Genomic DNA, 21,032 nt, shown 5'->3' with positions numbered 1-21,032 from the left:
CTGAACAGGCCATGGGAGCCTGCCTGCAGACCTCCACTCTCAGGACAGTTCCGATGCAGGCTGCACTCTCAGGACACCTCCACCATAGATCTCCACTGTCAGTACAGGAAGTGACGATTCTGACGAACACGTTTTTTTTCCTGCCCACCGAAAGACTCATTTGATGGAATTTTTCGAATCACAATGGAGACTCATCACGGAGGTGACGAGTCCGCCCACCGTGCACTTTGGGTCGGCCTTGGTCAAGCCCTTTTGACCCCCCCAGCCTGGTTCTCGCAAAAGTTTTTCGCTCAAATGACACCATGGAGGAATGTAACGGGAGTTGACAGGGGACTCTGCCCGCCTCACGAGTGCCTATTTTCCCCGGTTTTATTATTATTATTATTATTATTATTATTATTATTATTATTATTTTTGGCTATTTCACCCGGTTTCTACCGGGGACATTGCCCGGTCTCGGGTGTCCCCCCCACGGCCTGTGTCCATATCTTGTATTGTAGTTCATATCAGTACAGTATCACTTTTCATCACTGAGATTGATTGAACTGTTCTGCCCTTACAGCGCGTATCCCTATGCGTAGCTAGACAGTTAGCTAACATTTAAAAGTCCTCCAATAAAGATGCAAGGTTTTCTTTCTTGACTTTACTGTTCTTCTTTTACTTTGTAAAGCTGTAACAATACAGAAATAAAACACATATAAGTATGCAGGCTTTATTACAAAGTTGACCCAGCAACTTTACACCAGTGGGAGAGGCAGAACTGCTCTTTCTTTTCAACATAACTTAAGTTACACATGATTTCTTCCAAGTGGTTTGGCTTGTTGAAAACATCTTGCATTATGATACAGGAATTTGCTGGCTTTGTGTTTACAGAAGTACCTGACTATGCCGGACTTTTGTGCAGCCTACGGATGCTCCGCTGTCTGCCACCTACTATGTATTTATTAAATCTTCATGTTCCATGAGACGCAGCACTATGTTCCCCACATATGTTTATGTTTGCTCAGTCTAATAAACCCATAACGTGGTTGTGAAAGAATACCAAAGCTGAGGCTGGACGATGATTGATTGTTGGTGTGCCATGTGTCACCGTGTGTCTTATTGGTTTGGTGTTATACTGTATTTTATTGTGTACAGCTGGTCCTTATCTCCAAGACACATTTAAAACAAATAACCTTGAACCTTGAAGCCTCCTCTCCCCACCTGCTCCTGCTTCCTACATCCCCTCCACACCACACCAAGTTGTTCTTCTTAATAATAATAATAAATTTATTTTGGGGGGCCGCCTTTCATAACACCCAAGGACACCTTACAGGGCATAGGGGCAATATAGGGAACAATTTAAACAGTGGATTTTGTAATATATCAGCCGGGGTGAGACAAGACAAACCACAAATGGACTGCAGAAGGACACAAAAGGACACATGGTACAGTTTATATTATTCTTGCTTTTTTTTCAATCACATATTTCAAAGGTTCTGGATTTGTTTACAAATCTAGAAACTAAATACAAAACTAGGATGATATGAAGATCTGATTTCAAAAATAATTGTGATGAATGAGACAGAACTGGCCTGTCTGTGAGCTCATTTGATGTTGGTTTGGTTCTTCTGATAAAGGTGTGAATATCTAAATAATAAACCACCATATGCTATTGTCATTAGTTGTGTCCCTGTTCTTCAAGCTAAGGCATTGCTAAATTAACAACTCTTGGCGTACAGAGTGGTAACATGAGAACGATTTTTATATATAAAATATAAATGTATTTTAATTGTATAATTTATTTATAATTTATTTTAAATATTAACAATATAATAAAATAAATGGAAATATATACACCGGCAAATATTTAATATAAATACCTTGTGTGTGTGTATAGCTATTGCTTTATCTGATTAATGTTATTTTCATATGAAAGTCCATGATTATAAGTATGCAGTATCATAACTGAATCTTTGATGTTTATAAAAAACCAAACCGGTTGAAAATTGAGCAAGCTATGGTTATTTAAATAGTAAACCATAATGTTATGAATGAGAGCACTGCCTGTGGCAAGATGGCGGCCAAGTGGCAACGTCGGTCTCCATTGGCCAGCAGCGCGGGTGAGTCATCTAGTGTTTATATATATCTATGGGTCTGACTGCTTAATAATAATAGTTAAATATATTTTAAAAATATATATTTTTTTTAAAACAACTCAGGGGTCACATCAAGAGGATTCTGAAATCATCTCGCGACCCCCGGGGGGTTCGCGACCCCCACTTTGGGAACCCATGATCTAGTGTTTATATCTATGTGCAGGCAGACTCCTCTCGAACAGGCTGATGAAATCCGAAGAACTGCCGACACATCAGTCTCTTCACGCTGCATGCAAGCCACCATCACCCGGATGTTAACCGATGTTAACCCGTGCATTCCTCCCTAACTTCACCCAGAACTCTGTCCACAACATGAGATAAGATAAGATACTGTTTGGGAACAATTTGGGAAATGTTTGCGTTGCAGCAGCATAAGGCATTGTAGCCTACATTGGATGAACTCAAAGACTAGAAATAAACAATCAAAAATGTAAACGTCTCAAGTTGAATTAAATAGCATCCAAAAACATGGCCCAAGTGAGGAAGAGGCAGTCCGGGTTTCGGGCTCTATTTACGGCAGGAGAGCAACTGTTGTGGGGCCCCGCGTTCACCCGGAGCTCCAGGAAAGTTCAGCGGCACTTGTTCGATCCGCAGCGGGGAATAGGGAACTCTGAGGCGGGCAGCGTGGCAGCAAGAGCCGCTGCTTTGGCCCAGAAGCACCAGGAGGAGGAGCAGCGTCTCTTCCCCGACAGCCAGCCCAACATGAACCTGATTTACCGGGACGTGAAGGCGTTCCTTCGGGAGGTCGGAGGAAACCCCCGGGAGGCTCGGTACTGGCTGACCCAGTTCCAGAGAGACTCGGCGGAGAAGTCTCCAGCCTTCGCGGTCCTGCAGGTTTGAAAAACTTAATGTTTACAAAAAACAAAAAACGTCAGCATGCTGTAGTGTAGAGACTTCCGGGTTAAGAATTATTATTGTCATGAAAATGCTTTTTATCAAGGAAAAGGCCTTCTTGATAAATAAGGAGATTATAATAAGTAAATTAATTAAGGCAATATTTTAGTAATTTTTCAAGTTTTCCTGATTTAATCCAATGCTAATACACTTCTGCTTTTTTAATATAAACATTTTAGATTTGTATTGTTGATACATATTTTACTATGTGTACATTTGTACTTCTTATTTTAATATAAATATTATTATCTTTATCTTTTTTATTACACATTACATACTTTTTTTATTTCATTATTCTTTTTTAAAATGTTATTTCATATTTCCTACTGAACATTTTAACTTGAATTTTCTGTTTTTATTTAAATATTTGTATTATATTTTATATTATTAGCGTTTTATTCAAAACATTTTTTTCTTTTAGCCTATTTACCTAAAGTTATTATGTTTTATTTAAATATCTTTAATCTGTTTTATCCTTCTATTGTTCATTGTTACTTTAACTTGTGTATAAGTATTTCAATTCATTTTGACTATATTTCAATATTTATAAACTTTTTGTTATTACTCCTTTCAAATCTTTTTATTGCACGTTTACTTCACTTTGATCTTTATTCTAAGATGGAGCAGCTTTCCTCAAACACACTCCCCCGGGATAAATGTACTTTAACCTCTTATCTATTTATGTTTGTATACTTTGTTAATTCTAACTTTGTATTATTATTTATTTCTACCGATCGTCTTATCGCACGTTTAACTTATATTTGATGTTTTTCTTGTATTCTCAAATGGATCAACTGTCCTGTTCTGATGCTGGTCCTGCAGGTGGACAGCTCGGTGTTCTCCAGCAGGGACCGGGTCCACAGCCTGGCCTCCGGGCTCTCCTTCCTGCAGCGGATGGACATGAAGTGTGTGGTTGTGATGGGGCTGTGTGAGCAGGCGTGCAGCCGGACTCTGACGCAGCGCAGCCAGCAGCTGACGGAGGCTCTGCTCCACCAATCAGCATCCGTCCTGCCTCTGTTCTCCGCTGAGTCCTTCCTCCTGCAGCAGGAAACCCCCGGGAGCAGGTGAGATACCCTAACAGCAGAGGCATCTTCATCAGAGCTTCATTAGGTCTGAAGCGGCCAAAAAAAAAATATCGAACAGAAATAGAACTCAAAACAAAGTGCCGCCGAGGCACCCGTCACTTCCGTCAGCGAATATTACGCATGTGTTTAATAAAGGCCCGGGCAAAACGTCATTTTTGTGATTTTTATTTTCTTGATGCCAGATCCTACAAGCACAATATCTTATTGTTTATTTTCTTGCCTTTTGCTTAACCCATGGTAAAAAACCAAACTCCTACCGGGTCCCTCTCCACCGCCACCTGTTTCCCTAATGTATAATCACCAGGTCCCCCCCCCTCAGTTCTCAAAACAAATGCAAGTTAGTAGAGACCCCCTCCCCCCATACTCCCCAGCACCTCCCACAGTGACTCCCTGGGAACTCGGTCATACGCCTTCTCCAATTCTACAAAACACATGTAGACTGGATGAGCGTACCCCCAGGCCCCCTCCAGGATCCTTGTGAGAGTAAAAAGCTGATCCGTCGTTCCACGACCAGGACGGAATCCGCATTGTTCCTCCTCAATCTGAGGGTCCACAATCGGCCGGACCCTCCTTTCGAGTACCTTAGAGTAAACTTTCTGAGTAGTGTGAGGCCTCTGTAATTGGCCCAGACCCTCTGACCCCCCTTTTTGAAAAGGGGAGCCACCACCCCGGTCTGCCACTCCTTCGGTACTGTTTCCGACTTCCACGCAACGTTGATGAGACGTGTCCACCATGACAGTCCCTCAACACCTGCTTTCACTGCCTCCCTTCTGGCACCCGACCCCATCGCTGGGTGGGGGGCCGCAAAGGTTCACTGGCTCTATTGGCAGAGTTTAAAACGCCTTGTTTTCATTATTGTTGAACTTGTTTTGAGAGCACGACTTCTTTCCAATCCAAACAGACATGTTTTCAGTCTCCTCTCCTCTCTTCCCTGTAGTTAACCCCCCTCAGTGCTGTTGGACCCCTCCCTCCTCAGGTGGTCTCTCCGCTGTGGGACCCTCCCTCTGGTTTCTCCCGTGGGACGGGACGGGTGCGGCCGCTCAGTGACCCTCGACCCCCTCGAGGTGACGGCAGCCATCGCCCGAGCCCTGCAGCCCCACAAAGTGATGTTCCTGAACGAGGGGGGGGGTCTGTGCACTCCGGGGGGCAAGGTACAGTACACATATGCTGTATACAGTTACTAAGTACATTTACAGTACTGTACTTACTTTTTGAGGTACTTGTACTTTAATTGAGCCAATGTTATGCTACTTCTACTCCTCGACAGTTCAGAGGTACATGGTGTACTTCTACTACAGTTCAGAGGTACATGGTGTACTTCTACTACAGTTCAGAGGTACATGGTGTACTTCTACTACAGTTCAGAGGTACATGGTGTACTTCTACTACAGTTCAGAGGTACATGGTGTACTTTTACTCCTCGACAGTTCAGAGGTACATGTAGGCCTGTCGCGATAATCGATAAATTGACTTATCGTACGATAAGTAAAAATGGACTCGATAACTTTTCTGAGCTCGATAAATTTCCGTTTACATAAAGATGTGACCAGCATTTTAGCCTGGAGCGCTGTGGCTGCCAGGGGCGCTGTGAGGGGCGGGGCTGACACACAGCCAGGTCAGGACACTCCGCGTGCACGTGCAGCAGCGTAGCAGCCAAATTAATAATATAGCGACAAGCGGGAGACAACGTGTGACTTACTCGCGGGGAATTTAAAGTGAAATGGAATTGGTTACAAAACCTAACGACACATCTCGATTCTCTGGTGTGGCAGTATTTTGGATTCAAACCAAATCAACGAGGCCAACCTACGGACTTGAATGAGCCGGGCGGTGTGTCGCATTGGTTTAAAAAAGGTAGCGACAAAAGCAGGGAATACCACGCATTTTAAACTACACCTAAAACACAACCACCCCATTCCGTTTTCCCAGCTGGGAGCAAACACGGCAGCTGGAGATGGAGAGCCCCCGCCCGACAATGCAAACATGTTGGTGTTCCTTGCTCGAAAACTTAGAAAAACAGATTTGGATATGGCCTGTTGAGACATCTGGGTGTTTGACAGTGGACTGTACACTTGACTGTTGTTTTAAGGAGGTTTTTTTTGCTTGTGAGATAATGTGTGCTCATATTTATTTATTTATTTATTTATATATATATATATATATATATATATATATATATATATATGAGAGAGAGAGAGAGCTCTGTTTTCCAGCCTGACTATTTAATTTATTGTTTTGGTTGTGTGTGATTTAATTAATTAATTATAATTTAATTAATTTGTTTTATTTATTATATAATTTATATATTTTAATATTATTTCACATTTCATTTGAAATGTTGAATGTTCAATAAAAAGTTATGTTTGAAAGGATGTACTTGAATTAATATTATATATTATCATTATGTCTAAAATGGTCTTAAAACGGCACCGACAATATTATCGTTTATCGCAATAATTTCCAGAAAAATGTATCGTCCAACAAAATTAATTATCGTGACAGGCCTAGGTACATGGTGTACTTCTCCTCCACTACATGTATTTAATCCCTTTAGTTACTTCTCAGATGTGGATGAATGATGTGAAATATAATCAAGTGTTGAATCAGACTTTAGTTCCACCTGGAGTAAATCCACCAGCTACCCTGCAGTATACAAAGTCATTCAGACTAGCTGCTCCTTTACCAGCTTTGAGAACACTTTCATGATCAATCATTATAAAACATATCATATCTATTATTCTGAAATGGACCAATCTGCACAATGACTACTTTTACTGTCTTTAACTATATTTTGATGAGAATACTTTTCTACTTTCACTTGAGGAACATTTTGAATGCAGGACTTTTACTGTAACAGAGTATTCCTACACTCTGGTACTTCTACTTTTACTCAAGTACAAGATCTGAGTACTTCTACTTTTATTCAAGTACAAGATCTGAGTACTTCTACTTTTACTAAAGAACAAGATCTGAGTACTTCTACTTTTACTGAAGTACAAGATCTGAGTACTTCTTCTTTTACTGAAGTACAAGATCTGAGTACTTCTACTTTTACTCAAGAACAAGATCTGAGTACTTCTACTTTTACTGAAGTACAAGATCTGAGTACTTCTACTTTTACTGAAGTACAAGATCTGAGTACTTCTACTTTTACTCAAGAACAAGATCTGAGTACTTCTACTTTTACTCAAGAACAAGATCTGAGTACTTCTACTTTTACTGAAGTACAAGATCTGAGTACTTCTACTTTTACTCAAGAACAAGATCTGAGTACTTCTACTTTTACTGAAGTACAAGATCTGAGTACTTCTACTTTTACTGAAGTACAAGATCTGAGTACTTCTACTTTTACTCAAGAACAATATCTGAGTACTTCTACTTTTACTCAAGTACAAGATCTGAGTACTTCTACTTTTACTCAAGTACATGATCTGAGTACTTCTACTTTTACTGAAGTACAAGATCTGAGTACTTCTACTTTTACTGAAGTACATGATCTGAGTACTTCTACTTTTACTGAAGTACATGATCTGAGTACTTCTACTTTTACTGAAGTACATGATCTGAGTACTTCTTCTTTTACTGAAGTACAAGATCTGATTACTTCTACTTTTACTCAAGAACAATATCTGAGTACTTCTACTTTTACTCAAGTACAAGATCTGAGTACTTCTACTTTAACTCAAGCACAAGATCTGAGTACTTCTACTTTTACTGAAGTACAAGAGGTGAGTACTTCTACTTTTACTGAAGTACAAGAGGTGAGTACTTCTACTTTTACTGAAGTACAAGAGGTGAGTACTTCTACTTTTACTGAAGTACATGATCTGAGTACTTCTACTTTTACTGAAGTCCAAGACCTGAGTACTTCTACTTTTAGTGAAGTCCAAGAGGTGAGTACTTCTACTTTTACTGAAGTCCAAGAGGTGAGTACTTCTACTTTTACTGAAGTCCAAGAGGTGAGTACTTCTACTTTTACTGAAGTCCAAGAGGTGAGTACTTCTACTTTTACTGAAGTCCAAGAGGTGAGTACTTGTGGTGCTGACTGGTGGTGTTGCAGGTGTTGGACCTGGTCTCTCTGCCCAGCGACCTCCCTGCTCTGCTCTCTGCGGGCTGGTTGAGTCCCTCTGAGCTCCGCAGGGTGTCGGCCATCGCTGCTCTGCTGCAGGATCTGCTGAGCGACTCCTCCTCCTCCTTCCCCTCCTCCGTCATCACCTCCGCCGACACGCTGCTGACGGAGCTGTTCAGCCACAGAGGCAAGAGAGCAGAGCCGTAACTCATCATCCACTGAGGGCCACACACAGAAACACATGCAAACCTCAAGGGCCACTGGTTCCCAACCTCTTCTGTGTCGTCTGTGATGATTCGCCTTTTCTTTTGTTAACCCTTTAATAATCACATTGAACACAACCTTATGTGAACATCACTAGTATAACTCACCCTGAACACAAACACATTCACATTTACACTTTAAACATCTTTTGTCAAGATGGAGCTTTTCATAAGCTTAGATAGTTCTGGGGGCAGGACATCAGGATTATGAAAACTGATTGAAATGTTTTTGGGTGGACGTTTACTCTTATTCTGAGAGAAATAATAATATCAAGACTCACACCTAGCAGCGTCAACATCCTTTGCTAGGAGCTTGTATTGAGACACTTGAGCGTGCTTGTCTTTCAGAAGCGTTGATGGTTCTGGGGTCAGGACACTAGGATTATGAGAACTGATTTGAAAAAATTGCTGTGTGGAAATAAATTGCAAAACCTAATCTTACGTACGCCCTGCAATCCCCTCATCTTCCCCTAGGGGTCCCCAAAGCCCACTGCACTGTGGGGGGGGGGGGGCGGGGTTAATGTCTCATACATTAAGTAATGAAAATCTAGCGATGTAGTCAAGCTGCAGATCCATTTGGAGCTTGTATTGATCCCCTTCAGGAGTTACAGTGAGAAACCCAGAGGTACGGATAAGAGATCACACGGAGAGTTATATATATACACACACATATTTGAGATTGTGATTGCCTCCGATTGCTCATATAAGTGGAGATAGGAGGGTCTATTTCTAACTTGTTATGCAAATAAGTAATCTGGCTGACACATGTTGACACTGCTACTGTAGATGTGAGTCTTGACTGCATTTCTTTGGAAATTGGGCTTTCCATACATCTCTTTAAGAAGTCCAATAGAAGCCCAGGCTCCATGTGGGGGAGGTGTCCTTTTGCCAATTTAGAAAAAGGGTTGAGGTGTTTACATTGACTTATCTGTTTCTGTCTCTATCTCTCGCTCAGGGTCCGGGACCATCTTTAAAATCGGAGACCCCATACATCGGTATGTATCGGACTCATCTGTCGCGTGCTGTAATTTGATCACACTGGGTTCTGGGGCAAACCATAATTTGTTTTGATTTTAAATGTAATGTCTGCTGATCTCGTGTTTCACAGTTCGCTCTGTTGTTCTCCTGTGAGCACGAGGTGTCATTCACAGCTCTAAGATGCTCAACGTTTCACCTCCTCTTCTTCTGCTTCATACTTCAGACGTTTTTCTGACTTTTACTTTTCGTCCGCTACAGATTTCATGTTTTTACTTTTTAGTCAACTTTTTTCTCCTTTTTTAACCAAATGTTCTTTTTTTCTTTCTGCAATCATATCAAAAGTAATCATGTGACTAAATTCCCTAAATCTATAATACAATTCTTTCTTCAAAAGTTCCAAACAACACCCCCGTTGTCTCGTGTGCTTACGATGACCCGTTGCTCCTGTGTGCAGGTACAGCTCTCTGGAGGGGATCGATGTGGAGCGTCTGCTGGCTCTCATCTGCAAGTCCTTTGATAAAACTCTGAAGCAAGACTACATCTCCTCTCTGACCGGACGGCTGCACTCAGTCTACCTCTCTGAAGGGTGCGTGCAAGCAATTCAAAGCAAAAAGACCACATGTCTCTGGTCGCAGTCGAATATCTAAAGAAAAGCTGGTCCTTTCCTAAGCACTTCTCCTTACAATCAGACAACAAGGTGGTGTAGTTTAGGAAGGAAGTGACGGAGGAAGTGACGGAGTCTGGAGGTGAGTTATTAAGGCTGTCATAAAGCGTTGAATACCAATTGGAAAAACTGAGATTTAAAGTAGTAAACGAAAGAAGAAAGGAAAACCTTGAAGATTCCTTAAGATTTACAGTAAGTCACAAAATCACGAGAAAAAGGAAGAAAATTATTCTTTTGAAAATCCCAAGTTTTCTGGAAGTAAATAAAGTTCTCAGGTATTTATGATGATATTGAATTCAAACTATAAATTGCAGAGACATACTCACAGATGTAATGTATGGAAACCAACTTGAAGACTCTCTGAAATTGAAGTCACTTTTGTTTCAAGGCCTCAAAATCACGAGGAAACAAAGAAACCATTTTATTTTAAAGCCCAAAGTTTTCAGGTGATTTTGATGAGACTTAAATGAACGCTGTTTTAAGTGAATAGAATTAAGACAGAAGCTATAAATGAAAAAGAAAAAGGTTTTACAGACGGCCCTTTCTTCTTCTCTTTGGAGTTCTGGAGTTAGTGCATGTGAATGGTCTGCTAAGGTTCACTTACCTGTGTTACCAGCAGGGGGAGCTCCACACTCTCTAAGTATATCCAAACACCAAACTCACCTTGAGTCTGCAGGCATGATGCAGTCGATGAACCTTTAATCGCAGTCCAAACAACAGAGAAGAGGATTCCACACGTGGTCAAAATACACGTTTAATTCATAACGAAGCAAAACATCTCTGACGGCTGAATGACGGACAGAGGGCCAGCGATGAGTGAGGCGTGACAGCAGGTGTTTCTATGGAGGGGGATCAGTGACACGTGTTGATTTAGTGTTTGCTTATCTCTCAGGATTAGTGTTTTCAAATGTGTCCCAAATCCTCTTCCGTACATTTCCCATCCACCTCTTTTTCACGTGAGTTATTAAAGAAGGTGCAGTTTTCTAAATTAGAGCCACACATGTTTTCATATCTGACCAAAAGAGTTGTTTTTTTTATTCTGAGCGAGTTAGCTAGCAATGTTAGCGTTCAAATGATTACAGAGCGCTCGTTAACCAAATGATCAGAGGCTCCTTTCAGACAACAGTTCAGTGTGACGTGACGTAAACACCGAACACACCACATTATGAGGGTGAGAAGAGTCCACGCTGTAACCGTGAGATCTCCTTCAAGCGGGGGTGGAAAGTACTTTAGACACATTAGAGGTACTTGTACTTTACCTGAGTACTTTCTACTACGTAATGATTAGGAATGACATTTTAAAGCCAATTCTGTACTTTTTACTACATTTATTCAGCAGTAAATTCAGATTTTGAAACAAAATACTGAGGAAAATGTTTTTAAAATATGATTATTGGATATTTATTAAACTATTTAAGTCATTGTGTTCAAAGAATAATTGTAATTAAAACATATTAGGGAAAAAATAAAGTAAATATTGCCAGTAAATCAGCTTTTCTGTCAGAAAACGGTGTAAATGGAAATAAAGGGGGTTCTAACTGAGGGGCGGGCTCTCAGAATAAAATATAATAATCATCCAATAAGAGAAAAGAAATGTGGCTCTCCGTCCCGATCATTCCTATTCACCCACATCCCAATTAGTATATACACCTGACACAAAAAGTGAGGAAATCTGTGTTTGGTAGATTATTTCTATGTTGTAAAAATGCTTCTTGGCAATACATCTTATACCGTTGGAGAGCCTGTTCAGTTACCTTCTAAATGGTGACACATTTGTGACGAACAAGCATGTGTGGCAGGAGCAGCAGAGCGGAGTATGTAGGGTGCGCCCCAAATCTCTTTTGCTGTTGAGTCTTTTTGGTTGCGTTTGGTGGACTGGATGATTGAAGTCCCTAACCCTAACCCATCCCACAAATGCTTGTTCATCACAAATGTGGCACCAATTAGAAGGTAACTGAACAGGCTTTCCAACGGTATAAGATGTTTTGCCAAGAAGCATTGTTACAACATAGAAATAATCTAGCAAACACAGATTTCCTTACTTTTTGTGTTAAGATTATTTGATCAAACTGAATTGAACAGCATCTTGTCTCTGTTGCAGCTACAGCGCGGCGGCCATCATCACCCTGGAGCCGGTGAACGGCGGCACTCCATACCTGGATAAGTTTGTGGTGAGCAGCAGTAAGCAGGGCCAGGGAACCAGCCTCATCCTGTGGGAATGCATCCGGAGAGACCTGGGGAAACTCTTCTGGAGGTCCAGGACCAGCAACAGGATCACGCCCTGGTGAGACAAGGGACAGTTAATAAGTACAGTCAGTAGAGAAAATGGAAACGAGGGAAATGCAACACACCGATAAGCTGTACGAAAGAGACGGAAGTATACAAAAAAAGATATAGAAAGTTATAGAAAATCCACATACAAAGACAAAGTTAAATAAAGTCAGAAACTGAAAGAAAACCTCAGAATTATAAGTAAAACTACGGAAAGGTAAAAAGTCCGAATTCATCAAAAAGTCAGAAAACTGAAAAGTTAAAATAAAAGTCCAAAATCTGAAAGAATTAAAAAATGTTTAAAAGAGTCAATATTCCAGGAAAAATATCAGAATCTTCAAAAACAGTTGAAATGATGCAAAAAAACTGTTAATGTCAGAATTATTTTCTTTCAGTTAGAATTGTATCAACAAATCTAAAAGAAATGCAAAAGAATACTCAAATTATAACGAAAGATTAAGATTTCTAAAATATTAATCATGTCAGAGAAAAACAAAAAAAGGCAAATAAAAAAGTCAGAATTCAGAAAAAGAAATCCACCTGCAAAGACAACACTCTAAATATAAAAAGCTGAGAAGTCCGAATTTGGAAAAAAATCTAAGAAAAAAGTTAGACTTTTAACAAGAAATTCAAAGTTTAACTGGAGTCAGAATTATGCTGCACAGTAGTTAACGTTCATTATTACATGGCTTAGTTGAATACTCAATTCTGATTGGTCAATTCAGAACACGTGACACGTTGTTAATCCAGAACAGACAGACCGCTGTCAAGCACTTTTTGACCTTTGTTAAGGACGCTCACATCTGCACAAACAAGTCTGTTCGATTTAACCGTTTACAGTTCGGCTGAAAAGCAATCTGCATGCAGTTTGCTTTTCTAACTGACAAGACAAGAGCGACAAGAAAACAGCGGAGAAGTAACGGGCAGAAATCCTCCTTTTTACGCAGCGGTCCAGACATAGACATCAGACGGCGACACATATTCAGTGTGCAGTTCCTTTGGCATTAGGGCAGGGATATCTAGATACTCTCCAAGCTTTGACATCATGAAGTCTGCTACTTTTAAAGCAAGCAACGATGTTTTCAAATCTGTAATCAAAGAGGTCAGCAAAAACGCTATCGAAGCAGTTCCTGCCGTTGCTACGTTGTTCAAACGGTAACAACGGACTATTTTTCTTAGCGGATGCATGTCAATTTAAATCAAAACATACAACTATTTTTTAAATCATTTTCTAAATCCACAAAAGCATTTCAATTAATATTAGGAGTCATATCGTTACTTTGTTGAGAATGTGGCCGTGTGATAAGCGGGATGACGTACAGCGACTTCGTCATTATGCCGATCTAGATCCCTCCGCTTCACGCCGGGCTCCTGATCAGCCCGTCGGTGTTCTTTTCCCCATAATGACCGCGTCTCTGCACATTATCCCTTACTTATTTAAGCTGATGGTAGGAGCCAACATTCAGGGTGTCATTTATCACTCAGTCTCTTCTGTGCTGCCTCAGTCTGAAAGTATGTGGTCCAACCAGACGTGTATAACGGCTAATGGCAAAGACCTGCTGCTCTGCATTCTCCGGTCACCTTAAGAACGTTGTCTCCGTCTCTGCATTAAAATGTGTTTCTGCTCTTGCAATGCAGGTACTTCAAACACTGTGAAGGCAGCTTTAACAACGGGGCGTGGACCGTCTTCTGGTTCGGGCTGATGGATATCAGAGATTCCTACGAGCTGGTGGAGTTCACCAAGCACCTCCCTGACTCCTTCCACCTGACCCCCCTCAGCTGAAACACCTCCTGCTGTGAAGATTGAATCTGGTGCTCTGAGCTTTTATTCTGCGTTGAAACTCGATAGCCAACGTTACAGCGAGAATGACACGCTTTGACAGTCCACATTTTATTATTAAAAATAACTAAAATATATTTTTTTAAAGTCAGATTTCGGAGAAAAATCTAAAAAGGTCAGAATTGGGAAAAAAGGTCAGAATTCTTAAAAAAGTAAACAAATCTAAGAAAAAATCAAACATTATAAAAAAAGTCAGATTTCGGAGAAAAATCCCAAATGATATAAAAAGTCAGAATTATAAAAAGAAATCTAAATTGACAAAAAATGTTACATTAAATTAGAAAACCCTGAGTACAGGCAGCTGCAACACCTCAAGAGATTGAGTCTGATGTTTGCTCTGAACTGATTTATTTTTTATTTTGTCTTGAAACTCGATAGTCAATGTTTCAGTGAGAATGAAACGCTTTGAAAAGCAATACCCTGTTTGTATTGTTAGCGTAGCTCTTAGCATTGTAGTGCTCAGAGCTTTTAGGGTTTCAGAGGAATTCATATTTTTTGCATTTTTCACTCAAAATGCTGACTGGAAATTTCAAAACTACAGTCTAAGGCAGGGGTGGGGAAGCTTTTTCCTCTCAAGGGCCATTTCAATTTTTACAACATCCTTCGAGGGCCGTACAAATGATTGAACTCAACGTCTGCTTAAAAAACTCAAATCACAGCCCATTCATTTCGCATTTCTTTCAAGCTGTGCAAAAAAAAAGCAACCTCTTAACCCAGATATTTGACCATGACCCGCGCATTCATGCCCCGTGGCATGACCACCGAAACAGAAAGATATGGACACAAGATGTGTGCAAATGTATTTAGTTTCATATCCATGTGAACATGATTTAAGTGGGGTGGGGGGGGGGGCAGATCTAACCTCATCTAGGGGGGTTTGGGGGCATGCACCACCAGGAAGATTTTTTTTAAATGTTGAAGTTAAAAGCATCAATCTGGTGCACTTTGAGAGTAACATGAAGAGATCTATGGATACATCTCTCAACACCCAGATGAAACACAACTGGAAGCAGATCTTTTTCTTTATGGATATTTTACAAATCACTTCCCTTTCAAACTGTATTCTTGTTTATTAATAACAACTTTTTTTTAATGTCATATTAGTATTTTATATCTGTTTACTTTATTCTCTTATTTTTCTATAACTATAATGATCATATAAAGATGTGCCTTTACCTCACTGGTTGTAGAAAAAGCTTCTTATATTCGTTAGCATAGCTAGCTAACCAGATGCTAATAACAACAACGTTATTGACTGTATGATCAGTATGACAGATGAACAGATCGCCACTGGGCTTTCAACTAAAGACACAGCCACGCAGAAACTGCGGCATGTGTACAGCTCCTTATGGGTACTGCAATTTGTGAAGTCCCGGCCCGGAACCGCGTTCTGGTGCTCTCCGTTAGAACTACACTCCTGTCAGACGAGACATATACCACGTGATGACACGTTAGGCTCGTGTTGTGTTCAAGGACCCTGACCTTGGCCAGGAAAAACCAGCTTGTTTAATTTTTTTGCGGTCTAGATTTCTTGAATTTTTTTCTTTTTTGCGTGTGTTTATAAATTACCCCGAGGGCCGTACCAAATGGTCTCGCGGGCCATATACGGCCCGGAGGCCGGAGGTTCCCCACCCCTGCTCTAAGGCCCATTCCCAAACCGCCCCCCTACACCCCCCCACACCCTACCCCTCCGTTTGCGCGTTCACGCGGAGGGTCCGCCAAATTGAGGGCTGTTCCAAACCAACGAGTGTGGAGCGGTGTGGAGGGGGAGTGGGCTATCAAGCCCTCAAACAGCGAGTCTGCAGCGGTGCTGACTTGAGACCGGTCTCTACCTGTCCGGAGTCCCGCTGTGTGTGTCCGTCAGGAAACAAGCTGTTAACAAGTAGTTCCAGCAAACATCCACTGATAAACTGCGATGATAACAACCTCATGATAACCTCATATGTTTTAACTTAGGATCATACCTGTGTTTAGTCTAGAAAAAGGTAAATGTGTGCATTTTATTTATAAAGTTGTGTATATTTACAGACTGTTGCAAAAACTAAGAAGCTTATAAACATCAGGTTTAAAACTAAAAGAGCTTTACAGAAAAGTAACACAATGAAAGATGTTTGGAGTTTTATTTGAGTTATTAATTTACATTGTTTTGTCTAAGAGATGCTGATTTGAAACCGTTGTTAAATACAGTTACGGCATTTCCTGTTTCTGCCGGAGAGAGGGGAAGCCGTCCCAAAGCTTGCTGCTGTATTTACTCCCTCCATCTGACAGGAGGGAGCCTCGTTGAGCTGCGAGTGTGGCTACAGGGGGGGTAGGGTCGAGGGAGTGGTTTGGGATTGGGCCTTACTCTTTCGTGTAGGGTAGGAATTTGCCCCTCGGTCTGGCCTTTGTGCCCCACAAATAATTATACGTCCACGCGACGGCCACCATGGCCTTTGGGCCCCTCACACTGTTAACATCTCGAAGTTGCTTTAAAAGCGACAGAACAGTGTTTTCTGAACTGCATTATGCTGCGTTCACAACGGACGCGATGCGAATATTCGCCTCGCTCTAACCGCTGGAGTTTCACTGCGGCTGCCAGCTGTGTTTACTCCTGTCATTCAAACAGGACGCGCTGGAGAGGGCGGGGCTTATATCCATGTAAATACTGTGGTAGAAACCAACTATAAAAACATTTACATATGTTAGGTTATTTAATTGTAGTACACGTTTCTAAATGATGCCGAAGTAACAACATACAGATAACGGTTAGTAAAAACCATGAGTTAATGCTTTGACCAGTCTGCAGACAGACGGCAGGAAACACCTTTTTTAAATGCGTGTTTTCTGAATGGAGATCGGATCGATCAGGCTAAGCTAACCTGTAGCTGCTCCGTCCACACTCACAACAACCACATACAGACATAAATACACCAGCGACTGTATTCTCCATGACACAGACAGTCTTTGGTTTGTACTTGTTTCACTTCTGTCTAGTTTCTGAACAGATATGAGGAGCTGTGATCTCTGAGTGCTAACAGCTAACGGCTGATGGGTTTGTTTTTGATTCAACGTCAGTGGCTGAGATCCTCACTGCTGATTGATTGAAATATATTTTTGGAATATATTTGTTACATATTAATAGAATGTTAGATTTTTAGATTTGATTTTGGATTTGTGAATGGGAGAAGTAGTAGATAGAAAACACTAATTATTCAAAGTAGAGTATTTCATTTTATATACGGTAATACTAAGGAGGCATAGGCCTATATGATATCATTTTTGGCATTATTGATATTAAAAAAGTGATTTGTTTTCCATGTCATTCGTGTGTTTTTCTTATCAGAAAGTGAAGTTATTTATTTGTAAGCTCCAAATCCTAATTTTTAAAATGACGAAATTCCAAGCCTGGTGTGGACGGGTCAAACCAAACCTCAAATATACCAGGTAAATACTCAAAAACAAAGACTCCGAAACATTTAAAATGTATGTATTTAGTTTAGAGAGATATCAAATGTCCCTCCATTTGGATTACACAGTTCGAGCAAACACTTTCACGAGGTCCTGTCATGTTTTGCCAATAAACCTCACACCCACATCTTCACCCCTGCAGAGTGTTGTATCATCACTGACAACATTAAGCAGCATCACCAGCATACCCTGAACTGGTGTTGGGAACAGAAAAATGTGCAAGAACCAAATCTAAGAGCCGAGGTAACCCGAAGGTAAAAAGTTATTTCAGTTCTGCTTATCGGTCGTAAATGTCACGATCTGTCTGTGTTTTATGTTTTGTCCCGTGTAGATCTGTCTTTTTGGTTTCCTGTTTTAGTTTGAAAAGTGTTCACCCCCTGTCTTGGCTGTTGCTTCCTGTCTCTGTGTTCCCTCCTGCCTGATTACCTGATTGTGTTCACCTTGTGCCCCTGTGTGTTCTCCTCCCTCCTCCCCTGCGTCTGGTTTGTTTCATTAGTCCTGTGTGCATTTAGGTTCTGCTTTTCCTGTTAGTCTGTGTGAGATCCTTGTTTGTTGTTGACTGTGTTCACGGGGGAGTGAGTTCTGCTCTCTGTGTTTCTTGTAGCCTTGAAATAAAGTTATTTTCCGTTAAACCTGCATTTGGATCCTGCCTGCTTCACTCGACCCTGACAGAAGGATCTCACCAAGAATGGACCCAGCACACAGCCTGTACGAGGTGACGTACAATTTAGGTTGCCTCGGTGAGGAACGGTTTTCCAGATGCTCCTCCGGGTCAGTAGAAGTACTCAGATCTTGTAGTAAAAGTAGAAGTACTCAGATCTTGTAGTAGAAGTACTCAGATCTTGTAGTAAAAGTAGAAGTACTCAGATCTTGTAGTAGAAGTACTCAGATCTTGTAGAAGTATTCAGATCTTGTAGAAGTACTCAGATCTTGTAGTAGAAGTACTCAGATCTTGATTAAAAGTAGAAGTACTCAGATCTGGTAGTAGAAGCACTCAGATCTTGTAGTAAAAGTAGAAGTACTCAGATCTGGTAGTAGAAGTACTCAGATCTTGTAGTAAAAGTAGAAGTACTCAGATCTTGATTAAAAGTAGAAGTACTCAGATCTTGTAGTAAAAGTAGAAGTACTCAGATCTTGTAGAAGCACTCAGATCTTGTAGTAGAAGTACTCTGATCTTGTACTTTAGTAAAAGTAGAAGTACTCAGGCCTTGTACTTGAGTAAAAGTAGAAGTACTTGAGTAAAAGTAGAAGTACTCAGGCCTTGTAGTAGAAGTACTCTGATCTTGTACTTGAGTAAAAGTAGAAGTACTCAGGTCTTGTACTTGAGTAAAAGTAGAAGTACTCAGGTCTTGTACTTGAGTAAAAGTAGAAGTACTCAGATCTTGAGTAAAAGTAGAAGTACTCAGATCTTGAGTGAAAGTAGAAGTACTCGGGTCTTGTACTTTAGTAAAGGTAGAAGTACTCAGGTCTTGTACTTTAGTGAAAGTAGAAGTACTCGGGTCTTGTACTTTAGTAAAGGTAGAAGTACTCAGGTCTTGTACTTTAGTGAAAGTAGAAGTACTCGGGTCTTGTACTTTAGTAAAGGTAGAAGTACTCAGGTCTTGTACTTGAGTAAAGTACTCAGATCTTGTAGTAGAAGTACTCTGATCTTGTACTTTAGTAAAAGTACAAGTACTCGGGTCTTGTACTTTAGTAAAAGTAGAAGTACTCAGGTCTTGTACTTGAGTCAGAGAACAGCCGTGCGTAAAGGTGTCATGATTTTAGTTTTGGTTTTATTTCTCAATCCTGTTCTCCCGGTGTCTGCTCTTCCTTCCTGTGTCTGATGTTCTCATTGTGTTCACCTGTTGCCCTTGTGTTTCTGCCCCCCCTGCCCAGCTGTGTCTTGTCCTGTGATTACCCTTCTGTGTATTTATTCTTGTCTTCCCCTGTGCTCCATGTCGGATCGTCGTCTTTTTCCAAGTCCTTGTTACCTGTTCGTGGTCTGTCCTAGTAACCTGCCCTTGCTTGTAAGTTTGTTCATGTCTGTCTTTTTCCTTTTTTTTTTTTTTCTTTTCTTAATTTTTAATAAAGCTATCTTTTTGTTCCCTGACTTTTCAGTCTTTTTAAAGTGCATTTGGGTCCTGATGATATTCCCTAACCCTGACAAAAGGCGCTCCGGAGCGGCATACTGTTGGTCAGATCTCAGATGCATTATTCTTTCATTACCTTTTTTACTTCTTTCATGTTTTTAGAACTTACTTTGACACTTTCTTGGTGTTTTTGTCCCATATAGAGTGCCAGTTCACTTTTTCCTGTGCTATAAAGTGTATGTTGGTGGTTTCTGTTCCCATTGAACCATGTGTAAAAACGAATTGATCTCTTGGTCTCTTCTTGTCTCTCTACAGATGTGTGTCGGCAACATGCACCTTGTTGTTTTTCTCTTCCATTGGTGGAGATCTTTTAAGCCATGTTGTTCCACAAAGAGCTTTTAATCCAAGTGATCCAAAAACAAAGAGGTAAAGAGTTTTTTTTTAATCCTGATTACATGAAGTGCTGACGTTACTCCCCACGCCAGTCAAACCCCATTGTTCAAACTGTAGTGATCCAAACAGTGAGTCAAACAGTACTGCCCTCTGCAGGAGGTCAGACCTAGTCCCCACTGACTGAGCTGGTGCATCCCTACTGGAAATCTGCTCCATGCTACGATGTGCTAAATGTATATGTACAAACGTACCCTGCTATAGTTTACTCCAAATGAGACCATCATTGAAAAATGAACATCATGAACATCTGAAATGAAAAACACTTCATCTAGAGATTGAGAACTTGAACTCGTCAGGAAATGTTTCAGTCGGGCTTTGGACTGGGAGCCGTAGGGTCGCCGGTTCAAGTCCCCGAACAGACCTACATATGGAGTTAGGACTGCTACTTGGAGAGGTCCCAGTTCACCTCCTGTCCTGCCGTGGTGCCCTTGAGCAAGGCACCGGACACCCCGCCCTATGGTAACAGTTTAAAGCACCTCTGCTTCACTCGGAGGATACCGCATGGTTGGTCATTGTAGCTGTTGTCATGGGATACTTGATGACGTCCATGAAACCCCCAACTTTGCAGGTTGCCTCCCCCGAGTGATCTCCCCCCACCTGCTCCATGCACCTGTCCCACAGGTGCACTTCTCCTCAGAGACGCCTTCCCTGAGACTGAGTCTAAGGAGCTGATGCAGCGCAGACAAAGGTAGTTAAGGGTGGGTGCTTGCCATTGACTTGTTATCACAAGCAGAACATTGGAAATACTAGTGTTTATATTTAGCAATTGAACAAGAAGAGCTCAATCTTCTAAAGGTACAGAGCATCTCAGTAATACCAGGTATAATCTGCCCCCTGTAAAAAGAAGCAAAGCCATTTAAA

General features: G+C 41.0%; 1 protein-coding gene and 1 long non-coding RNA gene across 2 annotated transcripts; both read left to right on the top strand.

Annotated features, from left to right (window-relative positions):
• The first annotated feature begins 2,404 nt into the window (after positions 1-2,404).
• On the top strand, positions 2,405-14,996 carry nags (N-acetylglutamate synthase). The gene is given in 9 exon segments (XM_079641901.1): positions 2,405-2,972; positions 3,855-4,096; position 5,055; positions 5,059-5,268; positions 8,178-8,373; positions 9,405-9,444; positions 9,882-10,013; positions 12,193-12,375; positions 14,001-14,996. Coding segments are annotated over 9 exon segments (1,515 nt in total). The 5' UTR covers positions 2,405-2,606; the 3' UTR covers positions 14,146-14,996.
• A 2,385-nt stretch (positions 14,997-17,381) lies between these two features.
• LOC307014145 lies at positions 17,382-20,860 on the top strand. The gene is made up of 3 exons (XR_013801166.1): positions 17,382-18,389; positions 20,034-20,630; positions 20,740-20,860. It is a non-coding gene; the product is annotated as an uncharacterized lncRNA (long non-coding RNA).
• The last annotated feature ends 172 nt before the right edge of the window (positions 20,861-21,032 follow it).

This window comes from Notothenia rossii (assembly GCF_949606895.1).
Source record: "Notothenia rossii genome assembly, chromosome: 8".
Lineage (NCBI taxonomy): Eukaryota > Metazoa > Chordata > Actinopteri > Perciformes > Nototheniidae > Notothenia > Notothenia rossii.
This window is presented reverse-complemented; position numbering and strand designations above follow the sequence as displayed.